This window comes from Ranitomeya variabilis, chromosome 1 (genome assembly GCF_051348905.1).
Source record: "Ranitomeya variabilis isolate aRanVar5 chromosome 1, aRanVar5.hap1, whole genome shotgun sequence".
Classification (NCBI taxonomy): Eukaryota; Metazoa; Chordata; class Amphibia; order Anura; family Dendrobatidae; genus Ranitomeya; species Ranitomeya variabilis.
Window position 1 is genome coordinate 982847801 of NC_135232.1, and position 20166 is coordinate 982867966.

The 20166-nt window shown below is 44.0% G+C and overlaps 1 protein-coding gene across 20 annotated transcripts in view; it reads left to right on the forward strand.

Annotated features, from left to right (window-relative positions):
• The window catches only part of RAPGEF2 (Rap guanine nucleotide exchange factor 2), a 258968-nt gene that overhangs the window by 174922 nt on the left and 63880 nt on the right, over nt 1-20166 (forward strand). For 2 of the 20 annotated variants that reach the window (XM_077279430.1, XM_077279431.1), the window contains exon 1: nt 9589-9734. The exons of 14 other annotated variants lie outside the window; for them this stretch is intronic. Coding sequence is in view for 4 of the 6 variants with exons in the window: in XM_077279427.1 (XP_077135542.1) it covers nt 10795-10854 (60 nt within the window). In the remaining 2 variants the exon portion in view is untranslated. Of the gene's footprint in view, nt 1-9588; nt 9735-9760; nt 9958-10033; nt 10855-20166 lie in introns of those variants that run through there. 4 more of the 20 variants (XM_077279428.1, XM_077279432.1, XM_077279427.1 and 1 more) reach the window with 4 other exon arrangements.

Here is a 20166-nt window from a genome sequence, read left to right on the forward strand (position 1 = left end):
ATAAAACCTCAAAATGCACTGTTCCAAATTATTAGGCACAGTAGAATTTCTAGACATTTGATATGTTTTAAAGAACTGAAAATGCTCATTTGTGGAATTTGCAGCATTAAGAGGTCACATTCACTGAACAAAAACGCTATTTAACTCCAAAACATCCTAACAGGCCAAGTTACATGTAACATAGGACCCTTCTTTGATATCACCTTCACAATTCTTGCATCCATTGAACTTGTGAGTTTTTGGAGAGTTTCTGCTTGTATTTCTTTGCATGAAGTCAGAATAGCCTCCCAGAGCTGCTGTTTGGATGTGAACTGCCTCCCAACCTCATAGATCTTTTGCTTGATGATACTCCAAAGGTTCTCTATAGGGTTGTCAGGGGAAGATGGTGGCCACACCATGAGTTTATCTCCTTTTATGCCCATAGTAGCCAATGACTCAGAGGTTTCTTTGCAGCATGAGAAGGTGCATTGTCATGCATGAAGATGATTTTGCTCCTCAAGGCATGTTTCAGCTTTTTATACCATGGAAGAAAGTTGTTAGTCAGAAACTCTATATACTTTGCAGAGGTCATTTTCACATCTTCAGGAACCTTAAAGGGCCCTACCAGCTGTTTCTCCATGAATCCGTCCCAAAACATGACTCCTCCACATCCTTGCTGACGTTGCAGCCTTGTTGGGACATGGTGGCCATCCACCAATCATCCACTACTCCATCCATCTGGACCATCCAGGGTTTCTCGACACTCATCAGTAAACAAGTCTGTTTGAAAATTAGTCTTCATGTATGTCTGGGCCCACTACAACCGTTTCTGCTTGTGAACACTGTTTAGGGGTGGCAGAATAGTAGGTTTATGAACCAAAGCAAGCCTTTGAAGGATCCTACACCTTGAGGTTCGAGGGACTCTAGAGGCATCAGCGGCTTCAAATATCTGTTTGCTGATTTGTAATGGCTTTTTAGCAGCTGCTCTTGTTATCCGATGAACTTGCCTGGCAGAAACCTTCCTCATTATGCCTTTATCAGCACGAACACGAATGTGCTCAGATTCAGCCACAAATCTCTTAACAGTAAGATGATCACGCTTAAATTTTCAAGAAATATCTAATGTTTTCATCCCTTGACCAAGGCATTGCACTATTTGATGCTTTTCGGCAGCAGAGAGATCCTTTTTCTTTCCCATGTTACTTGAAAACTGTGGCCTGCTTAATAATGTGGAACATCATTTTTAAGTAGTTTTCCTTTAATTAGAATCACCTGGAAAACTAATTATCACATGTGTTTAAGATTGATTTCAGTGATCCATTGAGCCCTGAGACACAATGCCATCCATGAGTTTATTTGAAAAACAAAACAATTAAATCGTTTTGACACTTAAATCCAAATTGCATAATAACTTGGAACACAGTGTAGAAATCTTGTATCTGTTGCTTGTGGCAGACGTATGTAAACCAGTGGTAGGCAGAGACTGCTATTAAAGGGAACCTGACACCCCCAAAATCGAAGGTGAGCTAGGCCCACCAGCATCAGGGTCTTATCTACAGCATTCTGTAATGCTGTAGATAAGCCCCTGATGTATCCTGAAAGATGAGAAAAAAAGGTTAGATTATACTCACCCAGGGGCGGTCCCGGTACGATGGGCATCGCAGTCCGGTCCGGGGCCTTCCATCTTCTTACGATGACGTCCTCTTCTTGTCTTCACGCTCCGGCACAGGTCAGAGAGGCCCAGCGCCTGCACACTGCAGTACTTTGCTCTGCCCTCAACAGGGCAAATCAGTACGCCTGTGCCAGAGCCGCAGCGTGAATACAAGAAGAGGACGTCATCGTAAGAAGATGGGAGGCCCCGGACCGCGACGCCTATCGGACCGGACCGCCCCTGGGTGAGTATAATCTAACCTGTTTTTCTCATTGGAGAAGGCGGCAGTAGGTGGGTATATGGGCACATACCACTGCACTGCACAGACATACAGGTTTATTAAAAACAAGTCTTCATGGGATGGCTACTTTACTGCAGTATATTAGTATAGGATGCAGTCAGCCCCTGAGCTCCAATGCCGAGAAGTGCCCACTCACATTGCAGCAAAGTTGCCTGAACCCACCGATTTCATCACTGTCAACCAGCATCTTGTGAATGGTGGTCTCTCACAGACTGATGATGAATTTTCCTGGAAAGCTGGCTTGTGGCAATGGCTTGCTATTCTCTTCCTATTGGCCAAACCGAGCGTGCTTGTGTGTGATGGGATCGGACGGAATAGCCGCCACTGTTGGTTTGTCAGTAGTGGCCCCATTGCCCTTCTATGGATGTGATGGAGAGTGCGCGGCCTACGTCTGTTGGTGGTGACCAGCAGCCATTACTGCACGTGGACATCACAATGACCCTGGTGTGAAGTCCTCTATGACTGTGACTGGGACGTCGGCTTGTCAGCGAGTGTTATGTGGAAAGTAGCTGTGATGCCAGGCTGGGTGGGCACACTGCAGAGGTTGCCATGCGAACGCTCCGCTGCAGGAGCCACACTGAAATATTCAAGGTACATTAACCTAGTGTGATGTGAAAAGTGAAGCGAAAACCTGTGAAGAGACGCGTCATGTGACAGCTCTCTGCTCCTCTGTAGGCCTGGCGGCTCCCGGGGCACAGCCCGGCTGGCGATGCCCTTACAGGGTGAACATTTATACTCCTTTATAGCTTCAGACGGCACTTCCAGGTTCTAGGACTGAATCCATGTTCTTTGGGCTGCTGGGTGACATGGACGCTACATGTAGGTGTTAGCATCCTAAGACCCCTCACTTTTGGGAGGAGGAGGGACGACAACTGTACGGACTAGTGAAAACGCCTTCTATCTCTTCCTCCGTGTACGGCCACGTGGTTTTTATACATTTTCATGAGCGTGTGATTATTGAGCCAAAGAAAAATGCCTGCAAATTACTATAAGAACCACCATTCCTTTTTTTGTTAATGCAGCCCTTTTTTTTTTCTTGGCTGGGTGGTGGTCTGTCGTCGTCACAATTATTAGAATTGCTTGCTGAATTTCTTAAATATTCTGATCACATACTTCACTGCAAATTGATTTTAGAATGTCCTCATTTTTTTAAGTGACCTCTCAGGAAAGCCCATCAATGTGATTACTGCCCTCTGGGTGAACCTAATCATGGAGAGATCCATCGGCTTTTTTCTTCTTCTGTGAAGTATTCTAAATAAGCTTCAAGATTAGAACAATTCTTATGTTTGGTTTTTTCATGAGAGAGAATATATACAGTTTTTCTTTAGTGTGCACGATATCCTGTAAGCATGTGCTATGTAGCAGGTAGGGGATGTGTGGGTGATGGTGGGCTGTGATGGTGGGCAGTACCCAGCTCTGGCGCTGCTGCTGCTGCTACAAGTCTATTTTTACAAGTTGCATCATCCTTGCTGCAGAGCGCAGGAGTCTTCAGGGATTTACTGTGCTTTTCGCTTGTCTTGGAAAGAGAGCTGCGTTTGATGTCATGATTGTTAGCCACAATTGTCCTTTTTATTAATATATCCACCTATATCTCTCTGCAGGTCTATCTAAGTGCCATGTTATGTAATTGATGGTGCTGATAGCAATGTATTAGCTAGGTGGAATATTAGATAAAAGCTGCTGTGTGTGATGGCGGAGCTCCTTTTGTTGTCTGGGCTGACCGCAGACCTCTACAACTTCTGTCCAGTCACACGAGCTGGTCTGACTGCGGACGTCTCTGGTCCCTGCCATCATCAGGAGGAATCGCTCCATTCTCTGCACATGCTCAGTGTGAGGGTGATGATAGAGGTGCGGGTGCATTATATCATCTGGTGATGATGCTGATACACTCACAACCCAAGACCTGTTAACCCATTATGTTCAGTTTGATTGAAATATGGCTCAACTCGCTGACCCCAAGTCATGGGAAATATGGTTGTGATCAAGCAATTCACTGATTTCACCTAAAAAAATAAAACAAAATAAATATATATATTTATATATATACATATATGTGTGTGTGTGTATGTATGTATGTATGTGTGTATATATATATATATATATATATATATATATATATATATATATATATATATATATATATATATATATATATATATATATACACATATACATACTAAATATATAAACTTTTTTTTTTTAAGACTATACTACATAACAAGGTTACACCATAGAGCATAAGAACAAGCAGCCTGTCTCATTGCTCAGTAATGCTGCCTGGCGAATGTAACCTTGCCCTTAATATACCAAGGGTCTAATATCTTATCCAAACATGCGACACCCATGTCAGGCACCAAATATCACATACTTAATGGGAATCAGAGGGAAATCCAGCCCAGGCTTCCATACCTGATCACATTTTTGAGGACAATGTCTGTTTTTACATGCCACCCTCTCATAGGAAGCTGCAGTATTCACCATATTGATCCAGTGTGAAATTTGCAGGGATCTTCTATCCAAAAATGAATCATGTTTGACCCCAGCACTTCTCCCTGTGTAAGTGGGTTGTACTAGTGACTATAGTGACCCTGTATGGGGACCAAGCTGTGGACTTGGCAATCACTGGTCCCCATCCAGTCTGTAAGGCCCTCTCTACACGTCCGAGTGTCACAGCTCGTGTACCGATCAGTGTCCGGACCAGGCCTGCTGTCCCGAACTGAGCAGTCTCATATATGCTGGTGAGGACGGAGTTCGGGTCAAGGTTAATTACCTAGCGTTTATATGTTTGATTTCTATTTTAGCTGAGTTTTCGCTGCTGTGCCCGGCATCTTGGATGCTTTTGGTACTTTCTAGTCCTTTTGATGTGGCAGAAGGCATAGTGACATGGCGTCACGTAACGGCATGATGTCATGGGGTCTGGTGTACACAGGCGCGGTGGATGCTGGGGGCGCAGGAGTGAGGACTGGCTGCAATGGAGGACTGGACTAGGGCAGCACAAATGGAGCCCCTAAATGTAACGAATAGGTGGCGTTTAGCCGTCAGTCTTAAGATTACATTCTAGACCTTCTCTGTACACATTTTTCTGCAGGAGAGCAGGAAATCATTTTTATATCTCTGTTGGATGTGAACGATCATTAATGTTCGAGTCTGTACAACCAGGGAAAGCTGAAGGGTCCGAGATCAGACCCAATCATTTTCTTCTTGATGTTATCAGAAAACTGGTGTAAATAGACATCAGGATAGTGCAATACTGTATAATCTCCTAGTCGGAGGCATGTTATTTCTCTTACCACTACATGTGAGAAATGAGTTTTTACAATTTCACATGTTCGTGTCATTTACAGGGAATCTGTCAGCGGGTTTTTACTTCTCAGCCTGAGGGCAGCTTTAATTGGGGACAGATCAGTGTATGTGCACATGACGTCTTAGTTCAGATGGCAGTGCCGCCGAGGTTTTCCTGCTTGATTTTTCTTCTGAGCGGCATTGCTGAGGATTTTTGCAGTGATACATCGTGTCATCTGTTACCTATTGTTTATCTATAAAGAGCAGGCGGCTTCCGAACAAAGTCACCTGAAGAATGAACATGTTACCACTTTAAACCACTTCATGGTTTCCAAACCCTGAACAAATTAGAAAAAAAGTAACAAAAAAATGAACACATACACAGCAATATCATTTTTACATTGCTGTGCATTATATTTCCATTTTTTGTGACGCTTTTTCAATGAAGTTCCAGGCAGAATCACATGCACATGTTGTTTATTTTTTCCTTGCAGATTTGAACTGTCAATGTTTTTTTAAATCTGCAACTTGTCTATTCTTTTAAGGGTATGTGCACACCGTCGGTAATCGGCAGCGGTATGGACACAGCACATGTCCGCTCCGTCCAAAGTGCTGCCCGCCGACTTTTGAACGTAGGTGATTCCGCATGTGTTCGTTATATCACCGTGTCCAGTACATTGAACGGGTGACATTTATCTGGCAGAGACTCTCATCTCCACAAGATAAATAGACATGCTGCGGTCTGGAAAGACGCGCCACATGTCCGTCTCCATGGGTAAGCCTTGGACATCAGTGCACGCATAGTGGGCATGGGATTTCTGGAAATCCTATCCACTATGCTGTAACATCTGGACGTCCAACCCGCAGCGTTCACTGACCTTGTGCATCTAGCCTAAAACATTTCCAATGTTTTTCACCTATTCAAATGAATAAGGAAATCCGCTCTGCAAAAATGTGCGTATTTTATACAGTATTTTTCCTACCAAGATTCTGTTTTTTTGTGCTGAAAAATCTGCTGCAAATACTCAAGGTGTGCACATAGCCTTTCTGTAGTTTTGCTAAAATCCCAGTTTTATGTGCTGCAGCTCTGCTAGTCCTCTCTATGATTTGCTGGGTTTAGCCCCACATACAGGTGCTTCTCAGAACATTAACAGAAATAAACACTTGAAATAGCTCACTCTGTTTGTAATGACTGTATATAATGAGATTCACTTTTTGTATTGAAAAACCTGAAATAAATTAACTTTTTGCTATTCTAAATTTGTCACGGATTTGAAGGCTTACTGCCAATGCTATAAGCTGTGTGGTGGGGTGGCTGGCGCTCATTAATGTCCAGGGCTACATAGCAGAAGCTCATTATGGAGAGGACTAGCTGAGATGCAGCAGATATCTTTCGCCATAAATGACTTAGATATGAATACCTATTTTTAATAGATTTGAAGATTTAGCATTTTGGAAACCGAAAAGTTGTGCGATTCTGTACCGATAACCAGTTTGTATTTATCACAGCTGAGACTTTTAGGCTATTCATGGTTCAGTGGTTTATTTCATTCTGATGAAGGGGCATCATTTGTTCTACTTTGCTGTTTTGAGGTCAGCGTTTCATGGATGATCTGTTGTACATATGTTGGTTTGTTTCTTCATATGTAAAGTATGAAACTTATTTTAGGTAGTGGAAAATTGAATACAATTTTGGGCACCCCTGTAAAGGGTGGTCATAGCCAATCCATTCTAGAGCTGCTGTAGAGGAGGACAGCCAAGGTAACCAAGAGACTACTAGTTACTGCAGTACTAAGAAAGCTAAACATGGTAATTGGATCTCTCCTAAACTACCTTATTGTCCAACCGGAACAATCCTATCTACAAATGCATGTATGGACAGAGACTTATCTAATGATCTTTCTACCTTGGCTTTTATTTACCATGACAAATGACCGTGTCCTCCTCTATTTGTAGAAGAAAGGTGTCCCATTAGGCTGTGATTCTTTAGACCATGCAACACTATGTTGGAAGATTCATTGAACAAGTTCACAAAAAGCCTGGGATGCTTTTCTTCAAAAATATAAGATCACCAATGTACTAGATCTCTGACTATGGAACATTGATCAAAGGTTTTCCCCTGCCATATTTGTAGTCAGGAAGGAATTCTACACCTTGTGCAATTAGCATTAGTCTCCTAGACGATCTTGCCTTCCTCTGGGTCAGATTGGCCTTGATGGTTGTTTTTTTCCTTATTTATCCTATTAATTATCTCTTTGTTTCATGTGTGATGTCTACACTATTAAATGGTTGTTGGAAACTAATGTGCAACAACAGTATCTAAATGACCTTCTTGGAAGGAAACAATTTCCTGACATCAGCAAAATACTTAGCAATTAGTACCACCATGCCCTTTCCTATTCCTTGTGCGATTTTCTCCATGGTCTACTAGACACATTAGATATGATAGTCATGGGTCTTTTAATATCACCCATCATTAAGATAAAGAACCTCCCAAATCACACATATGGGCATGTATGTCTTTAAAATGTAAATCTATCACCACCTTTTTGTTTCAATCCATCTATTGCTACATTCCTGAGAAACTGATATACAAATAATGTGCGAAGTGCTCTGTCACACCCTGAGAACCTAAGGAGCCACTGAGGTTGTTTTCTCACCCAGCACTAGCCTATATAGCTGGATTGATGGCTCCATGCCTGATTTCCTTGCCCGCCACCTGAGGTCACACAGTCAGTGAGCAATTAAGCAATCTAAAGAGGCTTGTGCTGGACAGGGAAACAACTTTCAGAGTCAGTGGCTCCTTAAGTGCGCTCTGTTACATCCAGAGCACCGAACACCTCACTTGTAATGTGAATTATCTGCAGCAACAGATAAAAGATATAAAGGTGTTGGTGTGGGTTGATCTTTTTGACAGATTACCTTGGCTCCTTAAGTGCTCTGTCACATCCAGAGCACCGAACACCTCACTTGTAATGTGAATTATCTGCAGCAACAGATAGAAGATATAAAGGTGTGGGTTTGGTTTAATCTGTCTGACAGATTACCTTTAATTGAGTGCTCATTCACCTTGATTTTGTTTTTGTTTGTTACATAATTATACAAGTGTATGGAGCAAGGCTGCGCCCACTAGATAGTTTCTGCCCTGGAGTGTGCATATTGCATACATCACTGCCAGCAAATCCCCACAGCGTACAGTGTGTGCACTGGGGGAATTCAGAAGATTGCAGTCAGTGACTGCAGACTTTTCATTTTAGGCAGGACAGCCTCTTTAATAGGATAAAAACTCTGTTTCTTTAACAAATCTCTGAAAACATCCATTATACTCAATGGGTCCCTGTGCTGAAACATCGGACTGCACTCTGATGTCATCGGAGTGCAGCTCATCATCTGTGGACTTGGACAATTAAGTACCGTAGATGGATAAATTAAGTTTTCCATCTTCTCTGCACCTGCGAGATGATCGGTTCACACTAGCTGACACTCTGACAGTGTTTGATCACAGTGACATTGACGGCTGTGTGACCCCGGCCGTACCCTGGATCTGGCACTGCTTTGTGAATAGGGAAGTGTCATATCCAATATTTAGCACCATAAGCTGTAATTGTGCATAGAAGCCTATTCACTTCTTGCAGTCATATATTTCTGAGCAGTTTTATTTGATTTCAAGCGTTGTGTTGTGACTGTTCCAATATCCAACTCCACTAATATCATCCTCGCTGCGGTTACAATGGAGTTAGAGATAAATCCCTGGTGTTTCCTCTGCCACAGGCAGGTGCGGACCCCCAGCGTCAGACATGATGAAGGGTGGGGGATGTAGTGGAGGTCGCGCTGTGGTTAGCAATCACTCTTGAATTTCCCGATTTTGTATGAATTTCTGCTGTGACTTCTTAGTATAGCCACATCCCGTGTGTCTGGTGCCCAGTGCCCGCACTAATAATGAGCTGTATGGGGCATCTGCGGCATATGATGGCTCTCCGATCACAAGGCTACTCCTTCATGCTTGGTAGCAACATCCTAATTAACCAGAAGACCCCTGCTTAGCTCCATAAGCCGCAGGAAAGCCCCTGTTCCGGCGTTTCATTGCATCCCTGTCCTCCTTTACCACTCGCCCTGACTGCCAGTAAAAGACCCCTCTGCTGCCACCATTCTGCTGAATATGTAGTGGGGGGAGGCAGAGGTGAAGTCAGCAAGGTAAGAGCCTTTTAACCTTTTAGCTGCTGAAGGACGTGGTAGTGATGGCAGGCTGTGAGGACTGTGCCAATGCAGTGTCAGAGCCTGGGTGTGCCACCCTCCTCATTTTGGAGGGGGAGATGACGGAGTGCGCACCTTTTTGGCTGGGTTCTCACTTGGCTCTGCTCCTTACCTTGACTCCATTGGACTGATCAGGAGGAATCCCTCCCTCTAAAAGCTGCTGGATCACGGATCGGAGGCTGCCACCGATTCTCTGACTTGTCCATTTTTGCTCCATGAAAGAGTTAAGAACGTGAGGGGGCGATTCTGGAGGAATGCGCCTTTCATGTGAGTTGAATATTTCAGAATATGAGGAGAGAAGACACTAAGGGGAGAATTCGGCTTACTGGTCCATCACTAGCCCGGCCCGCTCTGTGCACACTGCAGCAATGCCGAGCCCTTCCTAAGAGGAATTTATTTCTTATTTAGAAAAGGAAGCCTTCTCGCTACCCAGGAAATGGCTTTCCTTGTGCGTTGCTATGCCAACTGCCTGCAGCCATGGTCCTCCAAAGTAAGCACAATAATGTCATTATATTGGCGTATTACATTCTGGGGCTCGGAGAGGAGGGGGATCGGCCGTGTGTGTGCGGGCTGGAAGGGGACACAGTCTTTGGGGTAGATGGGAGCGGGATGGGGGGCCATTCACTGGAGCCTCGATCAATGTCACCCGGCTATGATTAATTGTGCAGAGCCCAGTGGTCAGTCAGCGATCAGACCGCATCCTTAGCATCCAGGGAGGAGGGTCCTCGCACGCTCTGGGCCCCCTCCCATACCCATCCATGCACTGGCTGCTGCCCCCCATGTAATGGCTCCGCATGGCGGCTGGAATACTGTATCCGCGGTGCCTGGCTGCTCACTTACGGCTGTCTCCTATTCGGATTAATCCAATACAATATTAAGCCTTTTGGAAAGGACTCCGTGGGCGGTCAGCCATTTTTTCCCTTTCCTTTCCTTTTTTTTTCTCACCCCTCACCCCCGCCACTTCCAATCCTCCCCCTCCTCCTCCTCCTCCTCCTCCTCCTCATCTTTTCCTCCTATTCTTCAGCTATGGTCTCGCTTCTCTGAAAGAATGCTGCATGGATAAGATTTCATTAGTCACTTTGCATTCAGAGATGCTGGGGCTCCCGGCATTGTGAACCATGGAGCCAGATGCTGTTGTGAGGACGGCGTCACTGCGTTGGGGGCTGAGAAATATTCCGCCACTTCCCGGCTCGTCCTTGAGCCCTGTGCCTCGGATGCTTTTCGGGGGCTTCCCTGCTTCTCCTGCATGTTGGTGGATGTGATTTCTGCAGCCCTTCAGACATTTGCGCACAATGTATAAATTGCTCCCGGCTCGTATTCCCTCATCATGAAGCCGCTTGCGTTCTCCTCCAGCCATGGGATTATGGGCCAGCAGGAGAAGCACTATGTGAGTATGAGATCTTCCATGTGGGACCTCCTGTGACGGAAAGACAAGTTATTGTGGGGTGTTATTGTAAATGGAGCCCCTGTTCCGCGTGAAGTGACGGCAGATGGTACGTGATGGTTGGGAGCTTTGACTTATTTCTTTTGGAGTCTATTAAAGGTTTCCTTAGCAACAGATGAGCGTAAAGTCCTTTATATTTCTGCGATATGTTTATATATCATTCGATAAAGCATAAGAACTCCAAATGCTATGATGTTTGTGGCCTAACTTTTCAACCCCCCCATTCCCTCTGTCCTTATTGTAAGTATTTTTTATATTTGTAGTTTACACTTGGATTTACCGTATATGGGGATGTGTAATATAAGTTTCAACTGCATCTACAAAGGGTGATAATTATGGGTTTCTATGGCGACGAGAAGAAAATTACATGGTGCAAAAAGCATGCATCCATTTTCTAATGTCTGCTTCATTTATAATTCCAACCCCTTAGTTTAGTTATTGCTACTTCTAGGGTATAACCTCCAGTAATTGGGGGGGGTTTGATAGTTAATCATTTCTGGCTCTTGGTAGCAAAAGGGTTAATTAGATTGTACTGCTGAATTCTAATTTGATCCCATGAGTTTTCATGAGCTCCATTTGTTTCACAGGGTAATCCCTCTGTTTGGTGAAAGACGCACAGGCAGAACATCAGATGTCCTCAATTTAGGTCCAAAATGATTGTCTGACAATGAGCGAGCTTCCTGGACGGGAGCTGTTCTAGGGGTCCGTCATCACTTACCTAGTAATTTGTAGCTGACCACTTGTTACTTCTGTATGAAAACCCGTCTGCTTTAAGAGACTATAGATTGACCGCTAACCATTCGTCTACAATAGACGTTTTGGCTACTAGCTGTTTCGGACTTGCATTTGTTTCTGTGAAATCCCGCACACGAGCTATTGGGTTGCCATAAGTGTTGTTGCCTATTTTGCTAAAAACTATCTCCGATACATGGGTGTAAGGGGAGGATGGATCCTATAACCATGTAGGGTTTGTCTTTTTGTGCTTTAGAGAAGTTGTAGGAATTGTGATGGTGGCCATTTTAGTTGTCAACAAGCTTTCCAAGAAATGCATAACTAAGATGCCACTGATGAGGGTCAACCATGCTTGGCCTCATGTATATACGCTCTGGACCAGTGTTTCCCAAGCTCCAGTTCTCTGTGCCCCTAACACATCATATTTTCAGGATTTCCTTAGTAATGTACATGGGATAGAACCCCTGATACATTGATAGTTATTCAGTCACCCATGCAATACCAAGGATAACATGTTGTGTTCGGGGGCCTTCAGGGCTGGAGTTTGGGAAACTCTGCTCTAGACCTTCAGGAGGTAGGTGGACTACATCTTACCCATCTTTATCTAGAGATGTGTAGGAAATGTTCATTTTGATACTTGGGCACAATCAGCTTGTGGTCCCTGCCCACATATTCCTGGGTCTGCCTCCAAAACTGAAATCAACTCAAGATTGAAGATGCTTTTGTTAACAAAACACAAGAAACTATTTTGCACGATCCACATAAGTGAGTGCCGACACTTAGGCTGACATCTGTAGTTCATGGTCCGTACTTGGACCTCAATGCACGGACTAGTCAGGTCTGGTTCCAGAGCCCATGGATAGTGTTTACTTTGTGGTCCTGGTACAGACTGTGAAACGTGTGAATCCGGCCTCATTTGTGAGATTTTCTCTTTGTGTGCGAGAGCTGATTTGCCTACATTATCACACTGCGCAGAGGTGGACTCCATACTCCGCTTGTCACTATACAGGAAACTGGAAATCATTCCTCACCCATTTTCTCCTGTAAATATTTGATTACATTGAGAACTATGGTAGGTGCCGTCGTTCCTCTTGGTGAAGAGGCCTGGGAGCACCGATGGCAGTGTCACACTGTATAGGCACATATATATAGGCACATATATAGCCTAACACCCAGTTGTCAAGTCATACGGTTTTTAGGAACCATTCTGTAAAAGGTACTGAGAGAAGACCCTCAAAGATGCTGTATTTTGGGGCATAATTTATAAACACTGGTCATTTTTCTCTTTCAGTATTCTGCCTAGCTAAGTAATGCAAGTTCCTGCCCCCAAACGTGTTCATGTTGGGACTCTCCATTGACAAGCATGTAAGGATGCCCTCAGCCATTGCCAGTGTTATGGCCTGACCTAGCTGGGGTGGATTTGTCAGATTAGCTATGCTGTGCTATCTGAGCACTGGGTAGAGCGAGGGATACAAAGCTCAGAGATGCATAGTGTTCTATGGGTCAATATTGTATTTCTGTGTAGGTACTTTATTAGCATATTAGTGACCACTGGGGTCTCGTAGCTGAGTTTGGGGGAGCTGAAAAGCCTTCCAAAAGGCAGATGCACTTGAACATTCTTGCTTACAGGGGGCTAACCACACATGCCAACTGGAAAGTGCTGAGAGAGTGACCTCAGTCCTGGCAATGCCTAGTGATTTGCAGTAACCCCTTTCCAACCCCCCTGCTGTGCCCTCCTCCTATGTCAGTCAGTCCTGCATGCCTGGTGCTTGTGCAGTCCTACAAATGAACTTTGTGCACACTAAAACTTGATAGAAAATAAAAAAATGTTAATATTCCCCAGACCTTTACTATATATTAGAAAATCATAAGGTTTTTGTGTTGTTATAATGCCACCCAGTGTGCACCATGCAGGTTGTTGTAGATGGCGGCCGGCACTCTACTTTCCCCAGTTTGGCGCAGGACTATTATCCTTTGTGACCTATGCTTGCTTGGTGTCACTAGTCCCGTATTGGCACCAAGCTCTGGTAACATTATGTCTGGTTCTGAGCTAATTACTGTATCTCTGACCTCAGCCACGTTCCGTCTGTTGCTTAGCAACATATTTTAGTTTTGTCCAATTCTTCAGAGTTGATGATGTGAATTAAGTGACAGAATAAAATGAAAATCTATTGCTAAACTTGGTAATTTCTAGATCCTGCTAAGCATGGAAAAGAAGATATCAAACTAAATATAGAGGTGCTTTGCTTGTTTTGGGTGGTCCATAAGGGATCTTCTGTTTTTATGGCAAGAATATTGCTCCAAACCACCAACCTTCTATCCCGGATAGTACCAGGCTAGCTGCATGCTATATTCTGACCTGTGAGTAGTCAATATGTTCCTCTGAGGAGTCCTCCTCCTGGGTGGATGTTCTGTAAAGCATGCACCTCCTCAAAGCTGCCAGTTACACCTGGCGAATGCAATGTCCAGAGGGAGCGGAGGTCAGTAGACCCCGCTGCACACGCTTCTGATACTGGTGCTTCTGGGGGTGTACCCGGCCGGTGGGATGTCAATAAAGTAAGGAGGAGAACCGGCCAGCATGACTCTTCAGTGGTGTAGCTCCTCATACCATGACTCCAGAATATATGCATGGACACCATTGGAACAGGTTGATAAAGACTTCCTAGTCGAAACGCATAGATCAGTATCTCTATAGAACCCGATTTCCAGTGTACGGAACAGAGGGGCCTTCTCCTCTCAGGATACTTTCCCCACTCTCTTCCATCACTGAAGGCGATACTGTGTGACGCTGTATTATTCCGGGAGGTTGGAGAGTACCTAAGGGCTCCATAATGCTTGTGAGATCTACGTCCAGCCTCCTGGGCATCGGGACAGAAGATGTGCCACTTCTATTAATTCTAGAGTTATGATCCAGCAGACCTCCCATAAATTACTATTTGTATGTGCATGACTACATGGAAAGGATACACACGAGGAAGCTAATACGTCTGTGTCAATATACAGATGTAGCCTAATGTGTGAATGATTTCTTATTGACCTTTTTCTCGGTTTATTTAGCACTAGCGAGTCCAGAGCAAATTGCTTGTCTCGATTGAGAAGGAATCTTGGGGGTCTTTGTGAAAAGTCTAAATTCTGTTTGCAACACCGGCGGCAGAATCCCAGTGGGCTGGTGGTAAACTCGTATCCTGGGGTAATATAGTCAGAGGTTTAATGTCACCAGATTAGGCATGACTTAAAAGGTTTAAAGGACTTATCCATATTTTTTGTTACGGAAATGCATGCATTTGGGGCTTAGCATGATTTTTGCAATTCAGTCTCATTAGAAGAATTTGCATCGTTTGGCTTTCACAGGTTTCTCGTGCTCAACTTCAGTGTGGTCTGTGGTCATAAATCAGCTAAGAGGGGCATTAAAAAAAGATAGACACACAAACTGTCCCATTGGGCTATCAGAATGGGTTCACTTGTGGATTCTCCGTTAACTCATTCTGTAGATGGCAATAGACAGTATGTCATAGAGGCCATAGAAGGTAAACAATGCAATATGTTTAATGGTATCTAAATGCAAAAATTCTGTTTAGTCAGCAGTTCATTCATTTAAGAAAAATAATGTCCCCAAAGGTGGACAACGTCTTTATTATGATTTTTCTAGTAATGTTCTATATCAGACTCTGTTAAGCCAAGACCTGAATGTGGAATAATAAAGAAGTTGTCTGTGTATTCAGGAATCCCTTACATTCAGACTTAGTTTTGTATCTAGAAACCTCTGGACAACAGTGCGTCTTCTGTGGGCTCTCAGTCCATGCGACACCCTCCTTCACCATCGGCACATGGCTTCACAAAGCCGTCTCTGATTGTAGCTCACGGGTTCATTGTAAACGTGTTGGGCAAGATGAATAGAGCACTGGTACTACCACCAGTGGCACAAGCGGCTGGTCCACCACCATTGCTATACCCAGTACATCTGCCTGTTAGAATCTGACGTCTCATTGATAACTCATTCTAATAGTTGCAGATTACATAATTCAGTAAAATGCAGAATACTACCTGAGCTAGCGCACACACAATATTTAGAAGATGAGCAGTTTTTACATTAAAGGGGTTGTTTCAGCTTAGGTTCTTTAGAAGGACGTAGATCTGGGGATTTATTCTGGCGGAATATAGGCTGAACTGGTGGACAAATGTCTTTTTTCGGCCTTGCTAACTCTGTTACTATGTAAAGGGCTTAGGCTACTTTCACACTAGCGTCGTACGACGCACGACGAATTGCGTTGTTGCGACGTACCAACGCAAGCCGTGAAAGCGCCGCACAACGGGGGCAGCGGATGCTGTTTTTCAACGCATCCGCTGCCCCATTGTGATGTGCGGGGAGGCGGGGGCGGAGTTCCGGCTGCGCATGCGCAGTCGGAAAAGACGGTCACGACGCACCAAAAAACGTTACATGCAACGTTTTTTGGTGGCGAAGGACCGACGCAACCGTCGCACGACGGTTGCGATGTGTGGCAATGCGTCGCTAATGCAAGTCTATTGAGAAAAACCGCATCCTGCAAGCACTTTTGCAGGATGCGTTTTTTTCTACAAAACGACGCTTAGCGACGTGCAGTGCACGACGCTAGTGTGAAAGTAGCCTTAAATCAACAAAATAATCAGCTTTGCAGTGTTCCCCATTTTAAAAATCCTCAACATTCTACGAGAATAGGGGGATGGTCAATTTCAACGTTTTTTGGTTTCTACCTCAGTGTTGTCTTAATGGCCGGTTACCTAGGCAAGGAGCGCATGCTGCTCACAGGCATCATGCCTTAGAGCCTTCTTGTGACGCTCTGACGCTCTCTGGATCCGACCAGCCTCGGTCCAAGATGCCTCTGCCAGGAGCTTAGGAGAGGGCTCAGTCCAAACCAGTGGTGCAACTATTCAGCTGGACCCGAAGTGTCAATCTTCAGGAGCAAAGCAGAAAGCTGAGGACCATGAGTATTGCTCTTCTGAAGATAAGTCAACCCTTTTAAAGGGGTTATCTCATCCAACCGCGCCCCACCCCCCCAAAAAAATATGTCGTTTGTCCATTCATAGGATATGTGATAGTTGAACACCCTCCTGTCCCCCACCCCAAGGGTCAATAGTGTCTTTGTGGAAAAACCCTTTAACGGAGATTAACTCATCTGCCGGACCCAGTGTGTTCATGACTTACATTTTATTTCTTGGTTATTTATAGAGATGGCTGACTCTTCGCACCTGTACACACCTGTTTTCTGTTTGGAAGTGACGGTCAGTCTTTTGACATTTGTATACATAGGCTCTCTGACCGAGCACTCCACCCATCAGCCAGTGGCGGTTTTAGTCACAGCAGGACCCTACCTACCCATATAAATGTAGGCTTCAGCCTAGGAGAGGAATCACATTAGGCAGGTTCACAGCAACGAGAATCGCCTTATCACGGCTGCTGGGTATACATAAATTAGCCAATTTATGCGCTAAGAATTCTCCAGTTTTCCTATTTTCTAGAGCAGTAATACAATTCATATATCCTATATTTCATGTTTTCATGCTATAGCGCCACAGAGTGCTACTTTATTTGTTGGTTACATGGATGGTCATTGATGTGGCTTTCCTTTGGAAAGCTGGGATCTTGACAAGCTGACTTCTGTCTTTGAGGCGTAACTTTTGTTTGTTCTTGTTTTTCTTATGATTATGCATCGTTTCTTCAGGATCTACACTAATTACATCTTTGCTTTAGAAAGTGTGAGCATTAAACGCAACCTGATGCATCCCGGCTATCTGACGGAAAGTAGCCAATTAGTATTCACGTTTTATTTTTTAGCCTTCACTGGGAAACTAATTGCGGTCTCTGACAATGGCTCTTATCACATGGAGACTATAGGAGGAGACTATAGAAGGCTAAATGGCATTCTGGGGTGAACACACACACAAACAGATGATGTGCACATAGTAGCTCAGTGCTGGTCGCACTGTACGCCAGTGTGGGGTAATTGGTGTACAATCCCTTCATTGGTTCCCATGAGCACAAGTTGGGTTTTTTCCTTTTAACTAAAGGTCATCTTTCAGTTGCTAGTAATAAGCCATTCCTCTAATTGGTATGTGACGTTGGTGACAGATTATACTCTTCTTACATGTTCCTCAGCCGCTAGCTATGGTCAAAATGAATAATTCAAAGCTCTCCTGTGTAGTACTAAAATAAAGCCCACTGGTATTAATGATATAGATTTTCATTGTTTATTTGCATCTCCCTCCCTATACAGAAAATTGTCTGGAATCATGTGTCACTCTCCATTCACTTCTATGGAGTTCCTAAGCTTGCCATGCTCGTTTGCTTAAAATAAAATAAAAAAATAAATAAATAAAAATATTCGGAATGCTATTGAAGTGTTGGAGAGAGCGGCACACGAGCAGTCACGTCTTCATGCCAGGCCGGGAAGATGTGAGCCGCACCACTGCAGGCAAAGATATGTGACGTATCCACGTGTCCAAGCGCTGAATACCCATTCAAAGGGTTTAATGACATCGATAAAATAAAATTGTTCCCGAAATTACTACCACTTGGTTGGGAATAGGCGACAATATCTAATACAAGCGTGGCGCTTTATGGCTTGGATTCAATAACCCTGTTATGGGTATCAAAACATTGATCATTTCACACAAAACTCCAAAAATAGACCAGACAAAAGTATTGGCACCCTCAGCCTAATACTTGGTTGCACAACCCTTAGCCAAAATAACTGCGACCAACCGCTTCCGGTAACCATCAGTGAGTTTCTTACAATGCTCTACTGGAATTTTAGACCATTCTTCTTTGGCAAACTGCTCCAGGTCCCTGATATTTGAAGGGTGCCTTCTCCAAGCTGCCATTTTTAGATCTCTCCACAGGTGTTCTATGGGATTCAGGTCGGGACTCATTGCTGGCCACCTTAGAAGTCTCCAGTGCTTTCTCTCAAACCATTTTCTAGTGCTTTTTGAAGTGTGTTTTGGGTCATTGTCCTGCTGGAAGACCCATGACCTCTGAGGGAGACCCAGCTTTCTCACACTGGGCCCTACATTATGCTGCAAAATTTGTTGGTAGTCTTCAGACTTCATAATCCCATGCACACGGTCCAGCAGTCCAATGCCAGAGGCAGCAAAGCAACCCCAAAACATCAGGGAGCCTCTGCCATGTTTGACTGTAGGGACCGTGTTCTTTTCTTTGAATGCCTCTTTTTTTCTCCTGTAAACTCTGTTGATGCCTTTGCCCAAAAAGCTCTACTTTTGTCTCATCTGACCAGAGAACATTCTTCCAAAACGTTTTAGGCTTTTTCAGGTAAGTTTTGGCAAACTCCAGCCTGGCTTTTTTATGTCTCGGGGTAAGAAGTGGGGTCTTCCTGGGTCTCCTACCATACAGTCCCTTTTCATTCAGATGCCGACGGATAGTAAGGGTTGACGCTGTTGTACCCTCGGACTGCAGGGCAGCTTGAACTTGTTTGGATGTTAGTCGAGGTTCTTTATCCAACATCTGCACAATCTTGTGTTGGAATCTCTTGTCAATTTTTCTTTTCTGTCCACATCTTGGGAGGTTAGCCACAGTGCCATGGGCTTTAAACTTCCTGATGACACTGCGCACGGTAGACACAGGAACATTCAGGTCTTTGGAGATGGACTTGTAGCCTTGAGATTGCTCATGCTTCCTTACAATTTGGTTTCTCAAGTCCTCAGACAGTTCTTTGGTCTTCTTTCTTTTCTCCATGCTCAATGTGGTACACACAAGGACACAGGACAGAGGTTGAGTCAACTTTAATCCATGTCAACTGGCTGCAAGTGTGAGTTAGTTATTGCCAACACCTGTTAGGTGCCACAGGGAAGTTACAGGTGCTGTTAATTACACAAATTAGAGAAGCATCACATGATTTTTTGAACATTGTCAATACTTTTGTCCACCCCCTTTTTATGTTTGGTGTGGAATTATATCCAATTTGGCTTTAGGACAATTCTTTTTGTGTTTTTTCATTTAAGACAAATTAAATGAAGATAATAATAACAAAGAATTTGTGTTTGCAATCATGTTCAGGAAGAAACTGAGTATTATCTGACAGAATTGCAGGGGTGTCAATACTTTTGGCCACAACTGTAGTATACATGTAACGTAGTCTGCCAGATGGTGCTGTTACTATCGTGTCAGAAGCACCATTATCTTGTTGGCGAATAGTCATCGAGGGTACCGCGCCCCTATCACTGGGGGAAGACCGGTCGCTATTGCCATTTATTCTGATGGTGTCCAACCTAGCAGAATCTCATTGAGAGATAAACCTTTCAGGAATTCAGTCTAAGCACTTGTGTATGCATAATTTCTGGAAAATTAATGGTCACGGTTGAAGCTTTGCTGCTTATGAACAATGGCTTAATTGAAATGGCAAGAGGATTGTATGAAAAGGAGAAAGAATTGATTGAAATAATCCCTGGCAAGTAATGCAGCTTCACATGATCTATGAAGACGTCGCTGCCTTGTACTAATACTGTAACAACAGATATTAGCATTGTTTTTCA